The sequence below is a fragment of the Oenanthe melanoleuca genome, chromosome 5 (genome assembly GCF_029582105.1).
Source record: "Oenanthe melanoleuca isolate GR-GAL-2019-014 chromosome 5, OMel1.0, whole genome shotgun sequence".
Lineage (NCBI taxonomy): Eukaryota > Metazoa > Chordata > Aves > Passeriformes > Muscicapidae > Oenanthe > Oenanthe melanoleuca.
This window is the reverse complement of record NC_079339.1, coordinates 51,513,758-51,538,195: the sequence shown is the minus strand read 5'-3', so window position 1 is coordinate 51,538,195 and position 24,438 is coordinate 51,513,758. Positions and strand designations below refer to the sequence as shown.

The 24,438-nt window shown below is 36.5% G+C and overlaps 1 protein-coding gene across 1 annotated transcript in view; it reads right to left on the bottom strand.

Moving 5' to 3' along the window:
• Positions 1-24,438, bottom strand: part of TDRD9 (tudor domain containing 9) — a 63,972-nt gene that overhangs the window by 410 nt on the left and 39,124 nt on the right. Inside the window, exons 14-36 of the mRNA XM_056492885.1 lie at positions 23,941-24,038; positions 23,449-23,580; positions 22,681-22,843; positions 22,539-22,602; positions 22,000-22,063; positions 20,605-20,649; positions 19,053-19,106; positions 17,491-17,607; positions 16,586-16,693; positions 14,691-14,791; positions 13,848-14,021; positions 12,478-12,589; positions 10,959-11,171; positions 9,946-10,035; positions 8,487-8,747; positions 7,898-8,050; positions 6,761-6,831; positions 6,299-6,408; positions 6,045-6,138; positions 5,174-5,312; positions 3,955-4,064; positions 1,603-1,675; positions 248-372 (exon numbers count right to left, since the gene is read on the bottom strand). Coding sequence (XP_056348860.1) covers positions 277-372; positions 1,603-1,675; positions 3,955-4,064; positions 5,174-5,312; positions 6,045-6,138; positions 6,299-6,408; positions 6,761-6,831; positions 7,898-8,050; positions 8,487-8,747; positions 9,946-10,035; positions 10,959-11,171; positions 12,478-12,589; positions 13,848-14,021; positions 14,691-14,791; positions 16,586-16,693; positions 17,491-17,607; positions 19,053-19,106; positions 20,605-20,649; positions 22,000-22,063; positions 22,539-22,602; positions 22,681-22,843; positions 23,449-23,580; positions 23,941-24,038 — 2,642 coding nt within the window. The 3' untranslated portion in view covers positions 248-276. The remainder of the gene's footprint in view (positions 1-247; positions 373-1,602; positions 1,676-3,954; positions 4,065-5,173; positions 5,313-6,044; positions 6,139-6,298; positions 6,409-6,760; positions 6,832-7,897; positions 8,051-8,486; positions 8,748-9,945; positions 10,036-10,958; positions 11,172-12,477; positions 12,590-13,847; positions 14,022-14,690; positions 14,792-16,585; positions 16,694-17,490; positions 17,608-19,052; positions 19,107-20,604; positions 20,650-21,999; positions 22,064-22,538; positions 22,603-22,680; positions 22,844-23,448; positions 23,581-23,940; positions 24,039-24,438) is intronic.

Genomic DNA, 24,438 nt, shown 5'->3' with positions numbered 1-24,438 from the left:
TAAGCCTAGATCTGCTTCATCTTTCATGTACCTTGTGATAAACCTATTTAGAAGTATTATTAAAAAATTAAAATTGCATCAGTTTCTTTAATGACTGAACTTGTCTCCTCTAGGCCAGCAAACCTCAGCTTTTTCATAAACATAAGAACATTTTCCAAACTGTATTTCAGTACACTTGTACTCATCTTAAGGAACAGTCTTGCTAAACATGCATACAAGACAGAAGCAATTTTTAGACTAGTAATACCTCATCCTCTGAAAGACTTCTAGAACTACTTAATCATTCAACAAAACAAGCTTGTGGGGCTGAAAAACAAAATTTCCTCTTTCATGCTGCTCTTCAGACTCATCAATAATACGCTGAGAATCCACCTAAACAAAAGAAGCAAGATGAAAGTCAGAATGCATTCCTAATGTTTTCCTATATAAGACAGCTAACAAAAAGTTTTGAAGAGTTCTGAGTTTTAAATAATACAGGAATTTCAGTTCCATGCCACACACTGCAACGAAAGAGCCAGGGCTACAAAATGCTTTATCTCATGGTTTGCCATGATTTCAGAACACTATTCCATAATCAATTCCAAAGGATTACAGGCAGTATTTTGTGATCTAAGATGTCCTGGGATTCTTCAGATGCAGTGGGGAAAATCCTGATCCAAGGCCTACACATTAGCTTGTTATAAAAGATAAACACCAGCAAAATTGAGTATATTATCTTCCTAAATCCAAGGGTAACTGAATTTGAAATATGAAAATAGAAACACCTTGGCTTAAGGCAGTAACACACTCTAAAAAAAAGCCTTTTAGAAATTAGTGCCCTTAGTGTTCTGTTGTCCCTCTTTTCAAGGGTGACCCAGACTCCTCCTTTATGGACTGCAGAGTGGGAGAACAGGGAGGGTGTGTGTAGCACTTTTACTCCTGCACTAATTCCTCACTCCCTTTTTAATTAAGAAACTCTACTTGTTCTTCAGGAAATGCAGTAGCTTGCAAAGGCCCTTACAGAAAGAGTAGGAAGCTAGAAGAGTCCTTTTTATGAAATCATCCTGGGTCTTGAGAAAACTGCCCTCCTGACTGACCCCACCACATTTGTTCTAAAACAAGCCATATTTCTAGCTGCCTAGAAAGGAAAAGCCACCTCAAACCACAGCAACCAAAACAAAATTAAAATGCACTGCATTCAGGAAAATGTAGCTGCAGCTACTTAACAGAAAGAATAGAAAATTTTAACTTCCAACAAATGTGAAGTTGACTTTACAATCTCTCTCACCTGAAAACCATGGAGAGTTCTGTTTGACAACACTAAATACTTACATACACAAAATTAAAAAACAAGTCATCCAACAACTAAACAGACTCTACAAAAACAGGGTATCAACAGGCATAACTGATTGCATAAATAAAAGTTCTTATGCTTTAAGTTTAACCCTACAGTGCTTTTGGTATTTTCAAATTCAATAACCACAGAAGTTCTCCCTTTCAACCCTCCTAACTAACTGAAGTACTGGAGTACTCAAACTTCTCAAAAAACCCAACTCAACCCAACAAAAACAAACAAGCAAAACCCAAAAAAAACCAGAAAAACTTTTAAATTTATACCCTTACCTGATTCCATGCATATGGATTCCCATACCAGGTAGGATCAATGATGTCCCGAGGCTTTGATTTACAGATTAAACTGAAATTATATAAATACAGCCTTAAGAAATACACTTGTATTTGGTTAATTAAAAAGACAAAGGATTTTTTTATGAGATACAACCAGGTATTTACGAGGTGTCTGTGCTGAAAGGAATCTTAAATTTTCCTCTTAATCTAGTCTGATTTGTTCACTTCTCTGACTTTGCCCATACACTGGAGTAAGTCAAAATACAAATTTCACAGGGATGTATCATCAGAATGCATTTTCTTCTAAACAAAATAATGAGATTCTTTTTTTACAAAGCACTAGAATTTGCAACTGTAATTTATTCCTTATATTTTATGTATGCTTACTCACTAGAATGTATAATACAGCTATTTTTAGGGTATTTTGTTTTGCATGACAACTCAATTACTATAGATTGTCTGTCTGCTCCAGTTATTTCCTCAAGCTGTGCTAAGTACAACAGTAGTAGACATTAATTAATTCTGTCTAGATGTGTTTTTCAAAAACTGATTTTAGTCTTAAGTAGTGGTGACATGTTGTAAATACAATTAGCTTTTGAAAAATGGAAAACAGTTATGAAAGACTGTTCAGGCTAAATTTTTACCTATGTACTTGAATTAACAAACAGTTTTTTCCAAAACACAGAAAGTACCATTGGAAAACAATATTCAAAACCAAGAAAGATTTTACACAAGGGAAAAAAAGAAATCATTACAATAATCAGTTTATTCCTCCAAATAAAAACATACAAAAATAATATAAAATAAAAGTTTAAATAAAAATATCTATAGGATCATATAGGAAGACAACTAGTAAATGTAAAAAAAATTCCAGGAGAGAAAAGGCTCCCACAGAAAGGCATAAAATTCTGAAGACAAAAAGCCTGGGGCTGATGAGAGTGACCGAGTCAGGCAGCCGGCGCTGACTGAGCTGGGAACACATCAATGCCCAGGACCTGTGCCAAGGTCTGACCCTTCGCCTCCCAGCTGGCTGGAGATGTCTGAACAATCTGCCCAAAATAGGTGCCCAAACTGTAGCAAGTATTCACATGTCTGAACGAATAGCAGTGACATTTCAGTGCCTTCAATTTAGCATGTAAGTGTTGATGTCCCAGCATGAGTTGTTACTGTCACAGTCACCTCCAGACAGGGGTTGTGGCTTCGCCTCTTTCTGCCTATCCTTGTTCCTTGACTTCTTCATTGCTTGTGCTCTTTTAATTTCATTTCTAATGCTTCAAAAGGTAAGGCTGACTTCCTAATTTACTATGGAATGCAGCCAAATTTTATTTGGAGTTTTGGAAATAGAAAGTGAGGGTGCTTGCTTTTAACATAAGGCAATTTAATAGGTTTTTTCCCCACAGGTAAGAGAGCAGGTAATTTCAAAACCAAGGAAGACCTGAAAAATCAGCATCAACAGCTGCTCTGATAATCATCCTGATAGCCCTGGGTAAGAGCAGGGTTCTGATCTTTATCAGCACGATGAACTGCCTAACTCTGACAACACGCAGTTACTTCAGCAAAGCTCTACTGGCAAAAAAAAAGGGTCCAGTTTCTTAGAGATGAGGCTGGTAAAAGTTTTGTTATGGACTCTGGACCAGAGCTCTTTTTAAGGTAGTTTAGTACAGAGTCAGATCAGGATGAGAAAATTCTCCTGATGATACAGACAGCACTAAAATTCATGCTGAGTGTACAAACAAGGGAAGATTTTTCACATTATGCTCAGCAGGGACACACAGGAACTGTTTCTGCACTCCTCCCAAACTACAAGCTGAAAAATTCTTCAGGCTGGCTGCACTGAATCACAATGGGCTTTTCAGAACCACTGCTTCACTTACAAGAAGGGAGGCTTGCTGGGAAAAAAAGAAGGTGGCCTTACTTCCTAAATTTGCCTGGGACTTCCAATTAATTTGGTCAACACCTATCCTGCAAAGGTGTGCTGAGGGAAGAAAGGCAGCACACATGATTCAAATTTAATGTACAGGAAAGAAGAATTCTAAATCTTTCTGAACTGGACTCCACTAGATTTGTCCTGGCTGCAACAAACAAGGATAAATAAGAGCTGATATCCTGTAGAACAGGTTTTACAGTCTAGGTTTTATGACTCCTAAGTGATTTGGCTTCCCTGAAGAACCAGTGCTTCCACAAGAAGTCTAAGGTTGTTAAGTATAAATACACAAAGTAAATTAAATGCATCATTAAATGACAGCATGTATTATTTTTCCAAAGCCTAATCTGAGCTATGCTTCAAGCAATCACTCTCTTTTTGCTGAGACTGTGGAACAGAAGATCTTATTTCTACAAAATTATTACCATAGAAGCTTCTGACGAATAGTCTCCTGCAGCTTTGCCACTTGCTCTTGTCCAGAATACACTGCTTGCTCACAGAGCAGCTTATTCATGGCTGTCCTCAGACTGTTTATCTGTAAAACACCAGTGACAGATATAAAGCACTTTAAACCAGCACAAGGTCTGTATCATATCACACTGACAAGAAGGTGGTCAAAGCATCCACATCACTGAACTTCAACTGGAATAGTGTTTCCATAAGTAAAAAACACCTGAAGCTTCAGAAATGCTTCTTCCTGCAGTTGCACCTCTGGTGGTCAGTGATGTTAATATTTCAGACACCTGGTACCACAGTTTTTAAGGTTATTCAGATATGCCATAATACCTACAGGCTACCACTTTCCCAGACTTGTTCCAATGCAGAATTCCTTCTGTGAAAGTTTTAAGCATTTTCTCTCTCTGTCCATAATTTTTCAAATGTACAGCAGTTTGGAGTTACCATTCTGGCTAAGGCATCATGAACACAGCCACCACACCAAGTCAGTGCTAATCAGAAAAAACCAGCTCACAGATACATGCACCAGCATGTCACTGTGTCCTTGGAAAGCCTCCAGGGACCACCCCAAGCACCTGCTTCCACACAGACCTAACCAGGGCAATCCTTCACTGTCCCAGGCACATGTCAAACACAGTCACTGTCCTGCACTGCACAGGTTATGTACATGCTTCCCTCTGCCAGACCTCACTCTCTGAGCTGCAAAAGGCAGTGGTGAGGAATGCAGGGGCTTTATTGCTTGTTTGGCTGATATGCTCTGAGATGTAGCTCAATACAGATGACTTATCAGAGCTGTAAAATCAAACCGAAGCCTGCAAAGTAGCAGTGTTCTGCTTGTCAGTAAAGCCATCCTGAGAACAAAACTAGTAAATATTGACTTCTGCTTAGTGTAAAATTGATGATTATATTTTGACAAGTGTGCAACATTCTATAGTAATTTATTTGTTCCAAGTGTAGGGAGGGGGTAACTGCTTCTCCTGATAAAAATCCATGATTATAAAAAAGGAATACATTAAAAAACTCAAACAAACAAAACCAAAGAAAAATCCAACAAAAAACCAAAACTACAAAAACCCTAAGCTCCACAATCCAAACAAGCTTTTCTATTAACACTAAGAGTTAACAAGCTCAGATGCACTGACTTCTACTGAATTCCTACTGTAGTGAAAATTCTTACACAAGTTTTACCTCTGTTATGTCTTCCAGTCCAAAATGCACATCAAATGTCACCTCCATATCATTTGCTGGAAGCAGTGGAGCCCCAGATGTCTGATTTGAACCCAAACCACACAGAACGCCAGTAAAATACTTCCCACTTTTATCAACTCTACATGAAAAAGAAAGAAAACAGTCTCACCAAGAGATTAAGAAACTAACCTCTTATGAAGACAGATTTAAATGAATTTTTCTAAGCCATGAAAAGCAAGGCATGTGTTTGAAAGAAGCTAAAACAACTGAGAGGCATTCACACTCAGTCATACTGGTTTTTAAAATATACAGTGAGGAAACAAAACTGAAGTTCTGGTTATAAAAACATATTCTCATACAACTTACCAAAAAAAAATCCTATATAAGCATAATAAAGGAAAGCAAGCTTCATTATTTTAAAACGACAGTCTACAAATACCAGAAATTCAAGAAAACACAACAGCAATGCTACTGCTGGAGCTCAGCTTTTACAAAAAATTACAAAAGTTCCTCCTCTCATGTAGATTTAACATTCCCAGTTTACATTCCACCTTCTCAGGCTTCCAGCACAACTGTCAGGAGTTGTAATGCCGTATCATGAAAGAAGATTCTGCAGAACCAATTCATAAGTATATGAACCAGTTATTTTACTTACATGCTATACTAAAACTCATCAAAAATACCAGGAAAAGAATATATAAAATGCTGAAAGCAAATAAATAAAAATTCATCAAATAATATAAAATAATATAAAAATATAAATATATCAAAATATCAAAAATATAAAAAAAATCAAATAAATAATGTCGAAAATTTGTGAGGATCCCAAAGAAAATAATAAAAGAACCACCACTTTAAAATGCATAAATACCTGAGTTCTATTGCAGGAGCAAACAGCATACTGAGAAGTGCAAGCAGGCCATGAATAGGAGGCATCAAAGATGTTTCCCCTAAAATCACAGACCCTGGCACCAAAAAAAAAAAAATTTCAAATAACTCTAAGGAGCATTGAATGAAAATGAAACCTCAAAAAGATGTTACACAGAACTACAGTGACATAACAGAACTACTCATATAAAACCAGAAGTGTAGAAAAACCATCCAAACATTTTTATTAGGCATTACCAGCTGCAGTTACTGATATATTAGTGGCAACCAGGAGCTGCTGAAAGGGATCTTCTGCACCAATACTGACAACAGTGGAATTTATGCTGTCCTTATTTATGAGAATGTTCCTGGGGAAGAAATATTTTCAACAATAAAAAACTCTAAAACTCATAAAAACATGTAAATAAAAAACCATTTTAAATTCACAACACAAATTCAAAATAGCTGCTTACTGTTAGCAGATCTAAATAACAGTTATCAAATAATCTCTCTGTAAGAACAATAATGCACCTTAAAACTACTCCAAGATTTTAAATATAATAGTGTGTGTATTAATGCAATTCAGGCTTGACTCCTTCAGTCTTTTCAATCAATAAAAATTCAGAAAAAATCTGTAAGAGTAACTAGGTGGTTTCTGCCTATTTATCAAAAACAACAGATAAAAACATGACTATACTTCACAATAAAGTCTTCTCATACCTGAATTGGGATATTTTGGTCAGACCATAGCATTTTAGCTGATAAGGACTATATGGACCAAAAACTGTTACCTTCAAAAAACAAGGAGAGAGACAAAAGACTTTGTAGTTGGCCAGCACCTGGATTCTCTTCAAATCTAAATGCTTTATAAATTAAAGCCAAACACATTTCAGCATGTACTGAACAACACTGAGTTGCTAAATTGGTAAGATGGCACTTTCATTTCACTCATCTAAGGTAAACTTCGCTTGTTGAGGCACCTTAACTAAAATTATACATTTTCACAGGTGCTCCAGATTTATGACTTTCCTCTGGCTTAAAAAACACAAATTCAGACTTCATAAATCACTGAAGAAAATCAGGTAATTTTATTTACATGATGTGGTCTTTAATCTTGAAAATATCTCTTTATGAAGTAGGAAGTTAAACAGGATTACTCCTGTAGAGCAATGGGGCATGATTAGGTGCTTGAAAGCCTGAAATTTTGTCAGGTCTGAAATGGGAAAATAATCAGAATGTAGATGAGGCCTAACTTGTAATCACAATGCAGAACAGAACACACATTCTCCTGTTTTATATTCGAACTCAGTAGTGACTAGCTACCTCAAAACACACTTCTGAGTTTGGCACTGGCAGAGGAAAAGCATCATTACCATCAGTTACTGGAGCATTCACTGCTTCACCTATCCCAGCTGCTTACCTATCACTAGCTGATGAAGAATGAAACACTATGTATAGTAAAAACTATGTTTAGATTTTCTGAAAAACTGATAGGGTTGTAAAGTTGTTTTTTTGCTGTGGCTTATATAATGAAGATTACCATGTATGGAAACATTGCATTTAGCTGTTCAATTTTATCTCTGTTCTGCATGAGTTCAAAGTGCTGCCTTAGACGTATTAGAAGAGCAGGATCACTTAGCTCTCAGGCTGTACTTCAAAACTGTTCAGAACTGGCAGCAGACCAGTCTGAACCACTGGTCACACAATGGCTTTCTACCAACAGGAAATAGAATGCCCTACTAAATACATCAGATAGAGCTTTGTTATCTGTGGTAGTTTCAGTCCTCATCTCCATACTAACAACGTGAGAAGCAGGGTCACGTGGTGCTGACAGGCCAAAACCACCACTCAAGTTACCTTATGGGTTGGCGCATCAGATTTCTTTTCAGAAAAAGAGTTCAATAATCTTTCAATGAGATGTTTTTTTTCCTCTCCTGCAGATACGATGGGCATTTGCTCTTCTTCCTTTGCTTGGTCCAAAAAGCATTCCTTGAGCAAATCATGGCTTTGCTACACAATAATTTAAGTGTTAGAAGCCTTGAACCATTATTCCTTCAGAAACTATACAAAGAAAGTCCTACACAAAGAAATACTTGCATACAAAGACAAAAAACAATGTCTCAATGGCCTTTCATATAAATGGCCTTATATAAAACATCAATATAGAAGAGTTAAAGCCATGAAGCAATTAACAGTTTTTCAGAGTTTTAAGGAGCAGTTCAATTAAGGAAATAATTTCCTGGGAAACACCTCCTCCAGAAGGGATTGCAAATCAGCAATGCTTTCAGCCTACAGCTCGATATGTGTTATGCACACACATAAAAATACACGGCCCTATTCAAGTATTAACCTTGCCACTAGTCAAGCTGCAGCTCAGCTTCTCAGGACAGCCAGAGCTGAAGTAAATCAGAGTAGGAAAAGCAGCAGCAGCTTAGTCAGTACATACCCGTGATTTGTAGGACTCCTGTGCGAGCTCAGCGTGACACTCCTCGACGAGCACGTCCCGAATGCTCACCAGGCCTCCGCAGCCCGAGTGACGGAACACATCCACGTGCAGCACCCCGTGCACAAGGGAATAAACCTCCACCAGCAGAGTGCAGCCGCTGACCAGAGAGGCAAATCTCTGGCTGGCGCTGCAGCTCCAGCGCTCCCCGCACACCAGCGACCGGGCAGAGGGACACATCCTGCAGATCTTGAACTCCAAAGCCTAGAGCAGAAACAAAGGAAACAGCTTGGCCCAACCAGACAATCAGCGAGGAAATATTTCACTTTCTCAACAAACTGTCTGAATTAGTAACTATGAATTCTTTCATAATTATTGTGGTGGCTTATGTTAACTCCTAGGGCTGCTGCAAAGCTACTGGCACAATTCCTACTCCATCACTGCCAACACATGACAGCTCATATCACTTCAATATAGTACAGAGTTGCTAAGGAATCAGAGCAAACAGTGCTTAAAGGATAATTTGGTAGTAATTCACTATTCACAATGAAATCTTAGGAGCACAGAGATGTCTCCTTTGGAAAAAACTTCACAGTCTACAACTGTTTTCAACTTAGGTAACAGAAAACTTGGCAAGATCACTACAACTCTTCTGTCCCTGGCAGGCAAGAGCAATTACCAAAATCACTATCTGTAATAATGTCTTCAAATGAATTTACAGCAGAAACCCTGGGTTTTTTCTAGCTAATCATTAAAACTGGTCACTAAAAGATCAGGCCTGAGGCAGAAATACATTTCCATTTAGTATGTGTAGAAAATATAAAAATGGATGCTTCTTGCCAAAATTATTTTTTACATCAATTACTATAAAAAAAACCAAACAAAATTAGCCCTGTCAAGATCAAATATTATTTCTGCTGGTTCATTTCTTATTTTCATCATTAAATGCTTCAGAGAATACAATTAGTATGACACAACTGTTGCTATTAGTTTAAAAATATCTGAGTGAGCACTGAAAAACTGAATTACAACTAAAGTAGTTACTTTATTTAGAAATACAGCTCAAGATTATTATTTTCCTGAAAAGCTGGCTACAAAATCCCTCAAAAGATCACTGAATCTATAATACTTGTATTTAATCATCAAGAGAATTCTGTCTGAAAAGATCCTAGGAAAGCCAGGAGTACAGAGAACAGTAAAGCAGCATGAAAAAAACAGAACTTTACAAAACTAGAATTTCTCTACAATTAAATACAACATAGTTCAATTACACACAAGAATTTCTGCTCTGTGAATACACACACCTCTGGAAAACATTTTCCTATTAGTGGAGGTTATTTGAAGGCACTTCCATCAGCAAAATACTTATTATTTAAGTATTATCCTGACTTGGAGTTCACTCCTGTTTGCCAGCCAGACACAAAAGTATCTAGTAAGATGCAGCCAACAGCATCATCCCTACCTGGAAAGGAAGCCCTTGAAGACAGCTTGGAATCTCCTTTAATTTATTTAAAGGCACTTCTGATCTATTGCCATAATCCACAAAAAAAACCTGGCAAAAGAATCAAGAGTATCTGCAAAGATTCCACATCATTAAAAGCGCTACCTTTAGTGGCAAGAAAAGTCACAACTTGAGTTTAAAAATTACAGTACAACACAAATCTTATCAAGTCACGTGGAAGCAAATTCAAAGTCTAGAAAGCATAAAAATAAAGTCATGCCAAAAAGAATACATCAGATTTTATCACATCTATTATTTGATCCCTAGACCTAAATATCCGCTTGTAATGCAAATAATCCACTAAATCTAGAAAAGGCAAGTTTCTCTGAAAGACTAAATTCTCTCCCCACTCTCAGGTCTGTGTAACCTTACTTCTTCAGTGAGCAGTATTACCAACAACTGCTTTCAGCTAAGCAAACATGAACATGTATTCAGTGAGAGTTAATAAATTCAAATGAGAAGCGATGAGATTAGCACTACTACTCAGTCGTTTTTCATGACAATATCCAATTTTAACTCTATAGTGGTGACATGCAGACAGGTTAAGAAATAAAAGAAATTCAAAGGCCAGTCTCAAAAAAAAATTTAAAATCCACCCTAAAACTGCTGAAAATATTGGCCTGAAAAATCAATACCAAACTTGAACTGTGGCACTAATTTCCATTACTCATCTCAAAACAAAGCCAAAATAGTCATGAATTTGTTGATGATATAGAACTCAGCAGCATAAACACCGTTCCAAAAAAAAAGCCACATTTTCAGATTCACTGGAGGTTTTACTCTTTATTTTACTTCATTCTGCAAGAGCTTCTCAATTTAATACTAAAAATTTCTGTGCTCTGGAAAAGAAACAAATTAATCTATTCTGGCTGGAGTGATTTGTAGAAAAAATAAACAAAAAAAAATAGGCAGCAAAGCTCCAAGATTGTTAACCCAATTACATGTTAGCAATTCAATATGACATAGCACATTACCTCAGCACTATCCCCATGAATATACAGAACATGAGCTCTGTAGTATCCTCTCTTTCCCAGATAAGTGAATGGTGCCAGACAAAGCACATCTACACGTGGAGGCACTGCTAAATCCATCAGGTTCTGATAGTCAATTTCAGCACTCAGAGCCTGGAGTACAGCTTTATTTTTTTCATCTATCCTATAACCCCAGAAGTGTCCAACTTCTACTATCTGCAAGTATAAAAATTAGACAATAACATATTTCATATTATTCTTCTGCATCAAATACAAATCACATGTGAGCAAAATACATGAAAACACTCCTACTCCTCACACACAATGCACCAATGTATTGAAGCATTTCTGTCTCATAATTCAGTATTTTTTTTTAAATGTTTATTTTCTGTGCTACTGCAACACACTTTTCAGCCAAACAGATTTTAATATAAGCATTAATAAAATACAGGAATTTAGGAAAAGACTGCTTCCATTTTCCTAAACCACATGAACAGACAGAAGATAGAAGGCAGACAGCTGACTAGACAGGTGCACAGATTTGGGTGCATCTTTTTTTAATAGTGACAGCATACCAGTCAGCTACGTGTGCCAGCACATCAGCATTGTCACTGTTATGATGAATCATACTTTAGGAAACTGGTGAGAACACCTATTTAAAGCCAATTAAATAAAGTAAGTAATCTTTTAAAATGTCTAAACTCATATAACCATTTCAGACTTAATACTGAATGCTTGTGATAAAAAACAATCTTTATTTACAATCTTTAAAGCTCACATATTAGAACAGAAGTAGCCCAGACAGCAAAGTGATTGCAAGGGGTCTGATCAAATTCATTAACATTTTTCATCCAAGAGATTTGGCTAACTAAAAGAAGGAAAATGTTATTTTCTCCACTTACAAATTATGCCACTACTAACAAGAGCTGTTTTAATACCTTATCTTATTTCCCCTAGCTCAGTGGTTTGAAAGTTTTTATTATTTCTATTTCAGCAGCATTTATATTGCTATTACTCAACTAATGAAGATGATAGCTAGTGCAAGATTTAAAAATCTCAGCTTCAGATTTCAGAAATATCTGTATATACACAGAATTTTTCCCTAATGCATGAAATATTTTTTCTGAATGAGCATATACTACCATTAATTCATCTCATTTCTCATATGTACATTTTCTGAAGAAGACTGGCAGTTAATAAACAGGTAAATGGCCCAAATACCTGATCTTCATTTTTATAGTTTACGCAAACATTTTACCTCTTCCATTAATCCTCTTTACATTTATGTCTACTTCCAGCAAATCCCACAAATTTTGTCAAGTGGAAACATGTGAGTACTGTTTAACAAGGAACTACTAAAAATAAGCTTAATAATATTCCCCACACTTCTTAGACACCTCTGCACTAAAAACATTAGCAATACCCAATTTTTTAACATAAGCTTGTCAGATATTAATCTCTGCTAAGCTATCTAGGTACTAATTATTAGACAAAACCTAGTTCAGAGACAGAATATTCCTACCTCTGTTACCCTGATGGACAGAAAACGACTTGGGATCATCTTTGACATCTGTAAATCACCAAATGAGATTTCCACTGGCTCCACTGTCTGCTTCTGACAGTCTACATTTACTCTAAAACATAATGGAGATGCTAAGTACTTCACTCACAAGGGGAAACTCAAGAGGATGAATTTTTTTGCTTTCATCTACTTCCCAAGGTATCCCTAGGGCACATTTAGGTACTTAATGACTTTTATTTAGAAATACATTAGTTTGATTAGAAAAGAGAATGACCACACAGAACCAAATTACTACAGAGTAACTGTTCCAACTGCAAAATAACCAAACGCAGAAAGATACACACCAGGACCAACTCTGCCATCACAAATTAAATATTGAAAAAAATAAGGTTAAATAGTGAGGCTTTTCATTATGGCATTTTCTTCTAAGCTTATTTTTTAAAAATGAAGTATACAAAAATACAAACATAAATTCAGCAAATTTTTATAGAGAAATTTTAATGTGTATATATATATTCTTTTTATTTGACAAAAGGTAAGTACTTTAAGTCTTTTAGCTTAGGAGACTTGAGTTCCTCAAGAACCAATTTTCATGAAGATTTTAAGTGCAGTCTTGGGCAGAGTGAAGGTGCTAAAATAATTTATTAAAAGCTAAGTACCATCCACTGAAAGTAAAATACTCACCTGTACTTTAATCTTCTCAGCTCATTCCTGCTTTCCTATTCTAGATTTCTTATTTTAAATTATTGAAATGGCTGCAGACCAATCAGGAGCTAGGCAGAATGCCATTTTATCAGGTTACTTGTAAGATCTGAAGCTCACAATCACAGCATACAATAACACTGAAACAAACATGCCAGGTTTTCCGAGCAAAAGCAGGTGTGGACCAAAGAGATTCAGTACATTGCATTTCTCAGAATTCTTTCCTATTATGTTGTTACACTTCATGTCCTTACATTTCTGCATTGTTTCTTTTGTTAATCTCTGTCTCTCTTTCTTTTTTGTCCCCAAATGCTACTCCTCATTTATTTTGGTTATCACAGTCTCCACACTGTCTCTACCATGCACAGAAATAACTGTGTACAGTACATCCATATTTTCATAGCTAAAGGAAAATAAAATAGAACCTTGGGGTGAAGATGACTGTATACTTGGAATTCTCTTGAACAAAAAAATACCTTTAACTATAAAGAAATATTTAAAACAACCCTGCTATTTCTAGCCCTGAACATTCTGCTTAGACAAAGTTCACATCTGTTTTTTCAACCTAATGTTTTTTCCTTGGTGACACTTCCAAGGAAATTCCCACAGAATCCAGAAAACCTCATTTTACTGGCAAGAAGCACATTTTACATATGCAATACAATTACCTTAGAAATTCCAAACCTGCAGCTGCTGCACCTTGCACTTGTCTCCTGATATCCTGTGGATAATGAACAGACAGCTCAAAAGGAATCTTCAGCTGTGACATCTTGACTGCCAGGTACACTTCAGGAAGAACTTTAAAGATCTCCTTTGGATTACGGGAGAACTCCACAAAAGCCCTGTTTAAAAAAAAAACCAAATAAAAAAAACCAAAACAAATGAAAAAGAAAGTATTTTTTTTTCTCCCTGTCTTTATCTTAGCAGGCCAGCAAACAGTAAAAGGTAGGCTCCTCACGGGCTCTGCCTTCTGCTTTTATGTACCTTAAAACTTTAATTATCATGATGGCAGTAAGAAAACTTTATAACATTGTCACCAGCACATGCCAAATTTTATGCAAACAGGATGTGAAAATATATGTCAATAAGGAAGGCATTAAAGGTTGGAAAAGAGTAAGAAGGGTTACATGAATTCAACTTTGGGAAGTCTTAGGCTGAAATTAGTAAGATTATCAGCTGAAAAAAGCCATCAGACTGTACAAACGAGCTAAATTCAGCATAACAGAAAGAAATAAATACAGACACATGAGTTGCAATTAAGGCCCACTGTTAGAGAACAGAAGAGACAAACCAGAAGGCTCTACCTCAGCTAGCTCATCTAATGTTATCCCAACCAATCTACATCAGACTTTGAAACCACCTTTCTAACTCTAACCAATAGATTAAAAGTAAGTTACTGATACCCAAGAGAGAAGAAATCAATTAAATTTGTCAGTATACCACTGAAAAAGAAACTGATTACTGGACTTGTAACTGAGGATATAAGGCAGGATACTTAATTTTACACTCACCTTGATCCATTGTAGGAAATAGATTTTACCTGCCCACACTGTCTAAGCAGTGACTGCAACTGTTTATGGTATATGTATCCATAGGGAGGCATGTTCTTCAGCTGTTAAGAAAAATACTTTCAATCTGGATACATTCAATTGCTTTAATGCACTTTCAAATTCACCTAAATAGGTAGCTTTCTCCTTCACCTGAGCTGCAATAACTGTGTACAATCTGAATTCCGAAAAATTCCAAAGGTGCCAAATACTATAGTACATTCAAGAATCTCAAAGGACAATGAAAAGCACTGCCTTGCTCCTAATAATGCCCTACTACTTCAAACCAGTAGATAAACTATAAATGAAGCAAATTATTTTTTCAATTATATATATTAATCTGATATTCATTCCAAAAAGCTGTCTAGTGTCTCAATTTTGCTAGTAACAGAACACTGGAATGCTATAATTCTTTTTCCACAATTGGGAACTATATCCTGTACAGTTTGCACAGTCTGGGAAACTGAAGGACCTACAGCTCCTGAATATCCTGACAGAACTATCACATATTGAATTACCAAGCTATGGCTGGACAGCTTGCACAACTGGAAAGCTCTGACACATGGATACACATCTCTTAGGGATGACAAAGAGCAATCTCCTGGTCTTCCCTGTGCAGAGGTGTAACTCCAGTATAAGCTTTCACAACTATTCATATGCAACTATAGTCATGTGTCGATTTCACTAACTTTTTCTTAATAATGCCTCATAGGAGATCTTGATTTAATATGGAAGTCTAATTAACAAGTTCAAACTTTGAGACCTTGAACTATTTTTCAAAGCCTATGTAAGTATCTATTCTTTTCATTGGCTCTTACAACTTTACACAAGAAAAGCCAGATTATTTTTTCACAATGTTCCTATGCCTTGAAGTTACAGCACTAAGATCGGTTGCTGGTCAAAACCATGGTGTAGGTTAGACTGCAGAAACTGACTCAAGGGAAGATAATTTATAGAGACCAGACCAGTGGGAGGTTTATTTGTCTTTTTTATCTTTAGCACACCATTAGGAGCAGCATATGGCTGTAAAATCTCTCCAAGTGAAAGCTTGAGGAACTTACAGCACTTGTGCCCAAGATGATAATTTACACTGATGAAGACACAGTAGCTACTTCTTCCAAGATAACAAGTACTTGATATATGAGCAGATCAAGATTAAACACATCAAAAGTAAGTAGCTCTTTAAATCTACCAATCTGACACTCCTTGTTATCTATTTTTTTTTCTTGTGACAGTAAAGTCTATTCTTTGAGAATATCTTTGGTAGATTTGGTTTCTTTAAGCACAGATCATGGCTTTTGTACAGTGTTACACCTAGTTCAGACACACAGCATTTTCTTAGTTAAGACTGCACCATTTTGCAAAATCAACACAGCCATTTTAAATTTGCACACATGCAATCAGCTGAAAAGCAATTTTAGAAGATAAAAAAACCCCAGCACAACACCTGAGTAATCTTAAAGCAACAAGCAAGCATGCCATGCACTAACAAGCAGGAGATTACAAAAAAAGTACCACTGAAGTTGCAACACTACTTAAGTACTCAGCAAAAGTACCCTTGATAGTCCTGTTCTACTTTTCCACATATTTTTTTAGTTTGATGAAAGTTGTTTGCCTGTGCAAGACTAGCAATCAAATGCAAAGAGGCAGATCTCAGGAATTCTTCTAAAATTGCCCACCTACACAATATTTATTGTACTGAAAGAAAGGAAGGTAGGACAGACTTCACCAGGTAAGGATCACAGTAGGTAATTACTTCGCTCCTTGCCCAAGTCAGAACAGAACTTGAAAATACCACCCAAACACTTCTTATTTTTGTTACTTGATTCCTAATTAAGTTATTAACCTTCTTAACATACCATTACAGTGGTTTTTGGATCCTTGCCAGCAAGGTCTTTCATGGCAGTTTCTTCATTACATTTTCCAAAAGTACAGTAGTTCGGATAGAAAGCACCAGCTATTACCACCTGAAATCAAGAAAATGTTTTGTGAAACAGAAAGCAGATTATATTCAGTTTCTTGAAATGAAATATACTGGCAACATAAAGAGACACCAAGAGATCTTCATATTAATATTTTTTCTTGTTTCTGTTCAGGAATTACCAGAACAGGAGAATAAACACGAATTCTCAAAAACATATTTTTGTGAAAAGAGTTCAATTTCTGGAACAATTCTACAACATCTTAATGCTTTGGTAAGCAGACCTGCTCTATTCTATTGGTTGAGAACTGCAACTATTAGTTCTGATTTCAAGAGCCTGCATTTAAATAAATTCACACAAAATAGCTGCAGGTAAATTGTTCAGTTTTCAGGCTGTATCTTAAAATGTTCAACAATTCAGCTCCAAGAAGCTCACAGATAACACAGTTAAACCAACTGCCACTGAAATGATAATAAAATCACTGCTAATAAGTCCAAGTAAGACAAGTAATTTAATGGGAAATTAGACAAAGTTAAAATAGCAGAAAGCATAAAATTCCCTGCACCTCTTCTCCACTAACTAACCAAGCCATAAAATAAAACACCTCAAATAAGGGATAACATAATTTTCAATTAACTAACATTAGTCATCCTTCTACATTGCCAATACACTGCCAAAAAACCCTGCTTTTTTTCTACCCACAATTGCAACATCCACGGAGAATTTTGGTAAACAAGTGTAATACCAGTTCTTCAACATTATGAACTGAAAATTATGAAAATTGATACGAAAATTCAGCTGCAATTTTTGTAAATAGCATCTCTATGACAATAAAGCATTACCTGCAAGATGAAGCGTTGTTTGCACACATATTCCTGGTCCACAGCAGATGGCTGAGCTTTAACATGCATGTTAAATGCCCTGACTCTCCTTTTCAAGTTGTGAAATAACTCTGCCACCTGAAATTTGATCTCTAAGTTACATTAAAATGTATCAAACACAGCCACAAATTGAAATAAAATCTGTTAGCTGAAGTCTGAAATACTTGGTCAAATTCCTTTCCCTTTTCAGGTGACTGGTATTCACTTCACCAATATATTGCTCAGCGTCTCTATGTTGGAAAATAATTTCAGTACTGTTACTCAAGCAGTTTTCCCAAAATCCTTATAAAGAACAACTCTGTAGTCACAAAGTCTATCATATATATATGCACCCAACTACAGCAGTGATCATGCTGCACCCTCAGTTTAGCAGACAGCTCTGATTACTGTGAGAGAGATCAAACTTATGCCCTCCAGCAGAACGTACTTAAGCTTTCCATCTTCAGCATTTCCAAGAAGCTCCCACAGGCCACCACTGGTCCTCCAACCACACAATCAATGCCTTCTCTCTCCCAGATGATTCTGGAACAAATGTTCAAAGCACTGTCCACACAACTTTTTGTAGCTACATTCCCCTTTCCTTTCTGCTGCTGGCAGTTTTAGCACACTACCACGACAACCATTGCCAGAAAGGAACCCCCTCAACTTACTCAGTTCTGCAAACTAACTTCCACACAAGGGGTTACAAAATTAGGACGTTTAGGTGCAGCATATAAAAGCTTCCAAATATTACTAATTGTTAGTGAAGGTGACCATTTTAAACTCCTTATATGTCATGCACAACCTCTTCCAGCACTACCTGAAACTGAGCCAAGAGAAGCTGCCACGTGAGACTCATCATTCCATTGCCTTGTTTTACAAAATTTGCTTTTGTTTATTTTTGTTGCTGTTATCACATATCCAAGTCATAAAACTATTGTCATTTCTTATCCAGATGGTTTCTCACTATCAAATTCTACTTTTATTTCCTGTGCTTTTTGAACATATTGCTCATGCCAAAGGTATGAGCTGGTGAAATGATGGCCAAGACCATTCTGCTAATCAATTATGCAGGAATCTTACTTATTTTCCCCTCAATATATCAAATTAAGCTTGAAGCCCAATGTGATACTGACTTTTCACTAATTGCCGCAGTAATGTTAGCGACAAAGCCCCACAAATTCTCAAGTGCAGGCCTCACTATGTAACTGTATTTGCTTATTCTCCCCAACCAGAAGACAGAAGTTATTTAACAACAGACAGCAGTCACATCAAAACCAGTGATGTAACCTATAAAATTAGCTAATAATACTGCAGGTTTCTTAAAAAGATTAAAAATATGGTAAACAGCTAATAATTTAACCAGTTTATCGTAACAAAAGGAAAATTCCTTTCACCTAAATTCATACTTAATTTAAAAAAATACATCTATATATATTGATAGATACATAACACAGCAGGTTTACCCAAGATCTTTATATTTACAGAGAATGAAGAAAGTTAAGTCCTTCTGCTTATAAAAACTACTACCTATTTCATCTTACCTCTTTGATCTTTTTTATATGAACGCAATTAGATCGACCCCACTCAAGCTCTTCCTGAAAAAGAAAGTTAGAACTTTTGTCTTCTACTGCTAGTAAACTGTATCTCACATTCTTCTGTGTGGACACAATAGTTACATATAGCTACAGAAGAATTTAATCACGTTTCACAGCTTTGCATTCATTCAAAGTATTATGACATGTATGAAAATGTAAGACATTTGTTTGTATGTATGTAGTTATGTATCTGACTAAAACTATACTTTGGTTATCAATGCAGCTGTGGGTCATCTAAACTTTCCGTTATCAACCCACAACTGCTCTGTGTTGCTACTAAAAAAACCTACTTTAAGATCCACACCTAGGGAATTACAGGAATGTAAAGCTTTGAAAAGACCTCCAAGATCCTCAAGTCCAACCATTAACTCAATACTGCTGGGTCCAGAACTAAACCATGTCCCCAAGTGCCACACCCACACACCATTTGAAGAAACCCATGGACAACGACTCCACCACTCCTCCAGGCAGTCAGCTGCAATGTTTTCAGTGAAGAAATTTTTCATAATTCCAATCTAAACCTCCCCTGGTGCAACTTGAGGCCATTTTCTCTGTTTCCATCACTTGGCAGACGGGGCCAACCCCCAACTCAACATAAGCTCTTTTCAGGCAGTTGTAGAGCAATGAAGTCTCCCCTGAGCCCCCTTTTCTCCAGACTAAAATTTCTCAGTTCCCTCAACAGCTCCTCTCCCTGGAGGCTTGTGCTCCAGACCCTTCACCAGCTCCACTGCCCTTTTCTGGACATGCTCCAGCCCCTCAATGCCTTCCAGTATTTTCTACACAGGACTCAAGGTGTGGCCTCACCAGTGCCAAGTACAGGGGGAAAAAAATCACTGCCCTGATCCTGCTGGCCACATTACTGCTGAAACAAGCCAGGATGCCACCGTACTTCTTGGCAATGTGGGAACCCTTACAAAAACTCAAAACTTCTTTCTCTGACTGCACATCTTTATCAGACAGATTCTGGCCATCCTGGCTACTTATAACTCAGTGTCTGTTATGCATTGGTTATCATAAAAGATACTATACTCTAAAAGAACTGGAAATAAAAAAGGTTTTATCTTGTACACACAGAAGGACTGGAGGCATGCTACTGGTTTTTGTGACTAATGCACATAAACATCTTACATCTTTCAGGGTTTTCTCAGGGGGTAGAAATCTGTGTTTAACAAATAGAGATACTTAAACACAATAAAATTATTTCTTTCAACTACAGCTCAATTTCCCTTTTTAGGTTGGATTTCAAACCCTCTGGCCACTGCTGATTCATCTGTGAAAGGGACTAACTTAAGGGATTGTGTTCAAATAACTCTGCACTGGATTCAAATGCTCATTTTCTCTCAAAGCTTAGCCTATTTATGTACGAAAAGTCATAATTATTATAAATAAACATTGTTAGCAAAAAATCCTTACTTTTCATATATACTACGAAAATAAAATATTCCAGCACTTAAGTCATCAACCTTGAATAGAAAAGAAAAAAGAAAGTCAAACTAACCATGGGACTTCTCAGCTTCCCTTTTTCTTTGAAGGCCTGCCATGCCTAAGAAAAAAATAGTGTAGTATTCAGACACAAAATGTAGTGCTTTTGTAATAATTATTACATCATCATAATAATAAATAATTATAATAAATAATAATAAATATTAATGAGACATCTAAAACTATAAACTTTTTTCTTCATAGAAACACTGAAGCTGATTTTCTAACAACAGGCTGTCCACCTGGCTTTATGAGAGGAAATGGATAGAGTGTTAAAGCACATGCAAACATCCACAAATTATGAGAACAATTTGGATGCTTTAATTTGATGCTGTAATAAAGTAGATTACTTTCAAAACTGTTTTCTCCTTGCTTTCGGACAAAAGCAGTGAACTGACTGATTCAGGCAAGTTCTGATGCAAATGCCTCCTAGAAAACAGGATACCCAGCATATTAATGAAAATAACTTAATTATTAGGCAGCCTATGACAGATGCCTGCAGAATTTAATCTGAACCAAGGAGTTTGGAAACAAACTTTCCTGTTCTTTTCTGATACTCAGCCACTCAAAATAAAGTTTTCGCACCATTCACACACAGAGATACTTCACTAGAAGCCCTGTCTGAATGTTTGTGCTTATTCTCCAAGACAACATACTGGTTTATGGAAACAGCATCTTCAGATGGAACAGGTGATAATTATCAGGTGACACAAGGCAAATATGTAACAGTGTAAGGGGAACTCAGAAAATACTATTTTTGAGCCTCAGGATTGGTGGACAGATGTGTAATACATGCCCATGTAAAATAAAATTCTTAACAGCAGAGTAGAAAAAAACAAGTCAATTTTGACTGAAGGGCAACATGTTCGAAAAAAACTGAATAAATTAAATCAGCAGCTGAAGATTTTGGACCCTCCAGAAGATTACAGAACACACCAAAGCATGCATAATATAAAATGTTGGAATTTGAATAGCAAGTTCCTCTATCAGAAGCCTTTGCTGTGCAGCACCAGCTCTGCCTCTACCCGGAGGAACTGACCCTTGTCCATGGTACTGAGCCACCAAAAAGGCAGGAGTACCAAAAAACAGCATTTGCACAAAAACCATCCCAAAGCCAAAGCTAAGAAGTTTGGAGAAAGGTCATCAATCTCACTGTATACTAGAATTTACCAGTCCAAATTGTCCTTGGCTAAAAATTATCTACAAACATCACCACATCTCTGGCACTTTATTTTTGGCTATTAGAGACAATTGGAACTTTACACAGTTGGACAAAGACTGCAAAAAACATACAGCTATCAGTAATGTGAAGTTTTTAAGAACTGCTGAGTAAAAATGCTGCAGTGATCCTACAAAGGTGAGAGTCTCCATGCTGGTCTATCAGCAATCTAAACTGGAACAAAACACTTACCCTAAATGCATTCAGAATAGCAATACAGTCACTTCTACTATTCCCAGCAAAAACCATTTTTTTCCTGCCAATACAAACAAAAACTATTAGCAACAAATTTTTTTTCAAATATTGCATGTATTGCACAGCTCAGTAAGACCCCTCCTGTCTTTAATAAACATGATCAATACACTTATTGTAATTACTTGTTCTTATTCACAGCTCCTCGCTGAGGTAAATGCACGGTATGAGCAGAATAATAGCAAGTAATTGTCCTTGCTATTTAAAGAAGCATTTTAATAGACATTGCCTTATGAGAAAGGCAAAGCTGAACAATCAGGCCTTGTGCTCAGAAGACAGTGAGTTAACTCTGTGATTTATGTTCTCAAATAAATTCAAGTATCAAATAAATTCAAGTTCAGCTACCTGGAAAATCTTTTGGCACTGCTTGGCATTTTAACAGAAAATTAGACTCATCAGACAGAAAATTATATTGAGTGATGAACTTTGCCCTCTGCTCTTAAATGCAGTTAAGAAGTTTAAAACATCTGGGGTACTACCTGTATGCATCAACATGCTTTTTGAAAGGTACTGCAAAAAAATTCCGCAAAGACAGTGCTGCAGCTGCAACAAAAACAAATCAAAATTAAAACCTGCAAATCATCTGACTTCAGAGAAATGTTCTCATGTTCTTTCAGTTACCTATAATAAGGCATTCCTCTAAGCAACCAAAGACATGCCCAAGGACTATCAATTTTCCAAGATGCAGGTCCACTGGCAGCTCTGTCAATACCATTCCTAAGAAAGTCAGCTCCCCATCATGCAGATTTTCTTCTGTTTGCAGACAGGTTGTAAGTGCTCCAAGCTAGAGAAATTAAAATGTATTCGCTTGTAAAAGCTAACTAAATAAACCTAAGACAAGTCTTAAAGCCTAGTACTTTTGAAACTAAAGCTACTACATGTACTACACATAAAAGCAAGCTACAAGTGATAGGAATATTATTTCTTATGCACTCTGGAAAACAAAAAAATTTAATGCAATGAAGATTCTCCCTTATCAACTTTATAACTCACAATCAAAATCACTATCCCCCTTGTACAAGTGAGAAACATATCTTCAGTCTGACCTCTATAAATCATATGGTGTAAGAGTGATTTATTACTTACTCACTAACGATGTCACTTATGAAGTTAATTTTTTGTCTATTTCTCTGTTCTTTCTCACCATAGATGCTAGTCCTCAAAGAGTATCACTACTCCCTTATGAAATTACAATCTTGTTTTAAAGATATAACTACAGAAATTATGATCAAAAGGATGGTAACTCAACAGACCAAGGTGTGAAGGACTCTAGACACAGTTCATATCTGAGGCTCCAATTAAGACTACTACTCCCTTAAATACAAAGAAAACCACTTGTGCAGTACATTCACATTACCTTGACTTTGACAACATTAGAAGGAAGCCTACCTCTTTCAGCTGAACTATTGTACGTTCAATGTCATCTACACTAGGTGGAGAAAGAGCTGTTGCCAGCAAGGCTCTTGGTTCCCCTATATCAAGCTTCTTTAATTTTAAGACTGTAGATCCCAAAGGACAATGCTGAAGGGAAGACAAGATTATTGTTACTCTCCCCTCATGGGAAGCATGACAAACTGTTTCATATAAAAAAGTAAGTTTACAATTTAGCAGAATCTGAAATTAATTGCATACAACTAGGGTTTTTTCTTTTGAGTAGATTGCTTATTTCTAATCCACATCTATTTTACTGCTATAATGTATCTCCTTCTATAAGGAAACCATCTGGAATGATCTTTGTCAATTAGCCATCACATTGAATTCTAGTCATTGCTATTACTTATTAGTAACTATTGCAGTTGTCTTCAGAGAAAGTAAAGCAAAGCTTCTCTGCTATGACCACATGCATTAAAGAAAACCTAATCCTAAACCCAAAAGCCTCACCAGCATCTCAGGTTCTAACTTCTCTGGAATACAGTCTGTCCAGAAGTCCTTGCATATGAGCCTGTAACAATAGCCTTTGGAAACACGTCCAGCACGACCTTGACATAAAAGAACAAATCACCAATTTGTAAGTGCACAAGTGTTTTCCAAACCCATCCATCTACAAACCCTCTGGGCAGCTGAGCAGCACATGACAGCTGATGCTGCAGGCTGAGCAGTGTTCTGCTCTCTTGCAGGAGACAGGCCCAGTGGGCATATAAGGGTAGGATAAAAACATTTTGCTTTCATAGGAGCGGTAACTAACAGAAGAATTATGTAAGTACTTCACTCAAATACCTCTTTCACATAACTGCCCTCAAAACAACAGCCATTTTTCTCAGTTGAACAGGCATTTCCAATTTGACTCTACAGTTAGAAAGTAATCTTCAATATAAACAACTTTTAAGATACAATGATAAACAGCAAAACATCTTTATGATATACTATTTACAGAAAACA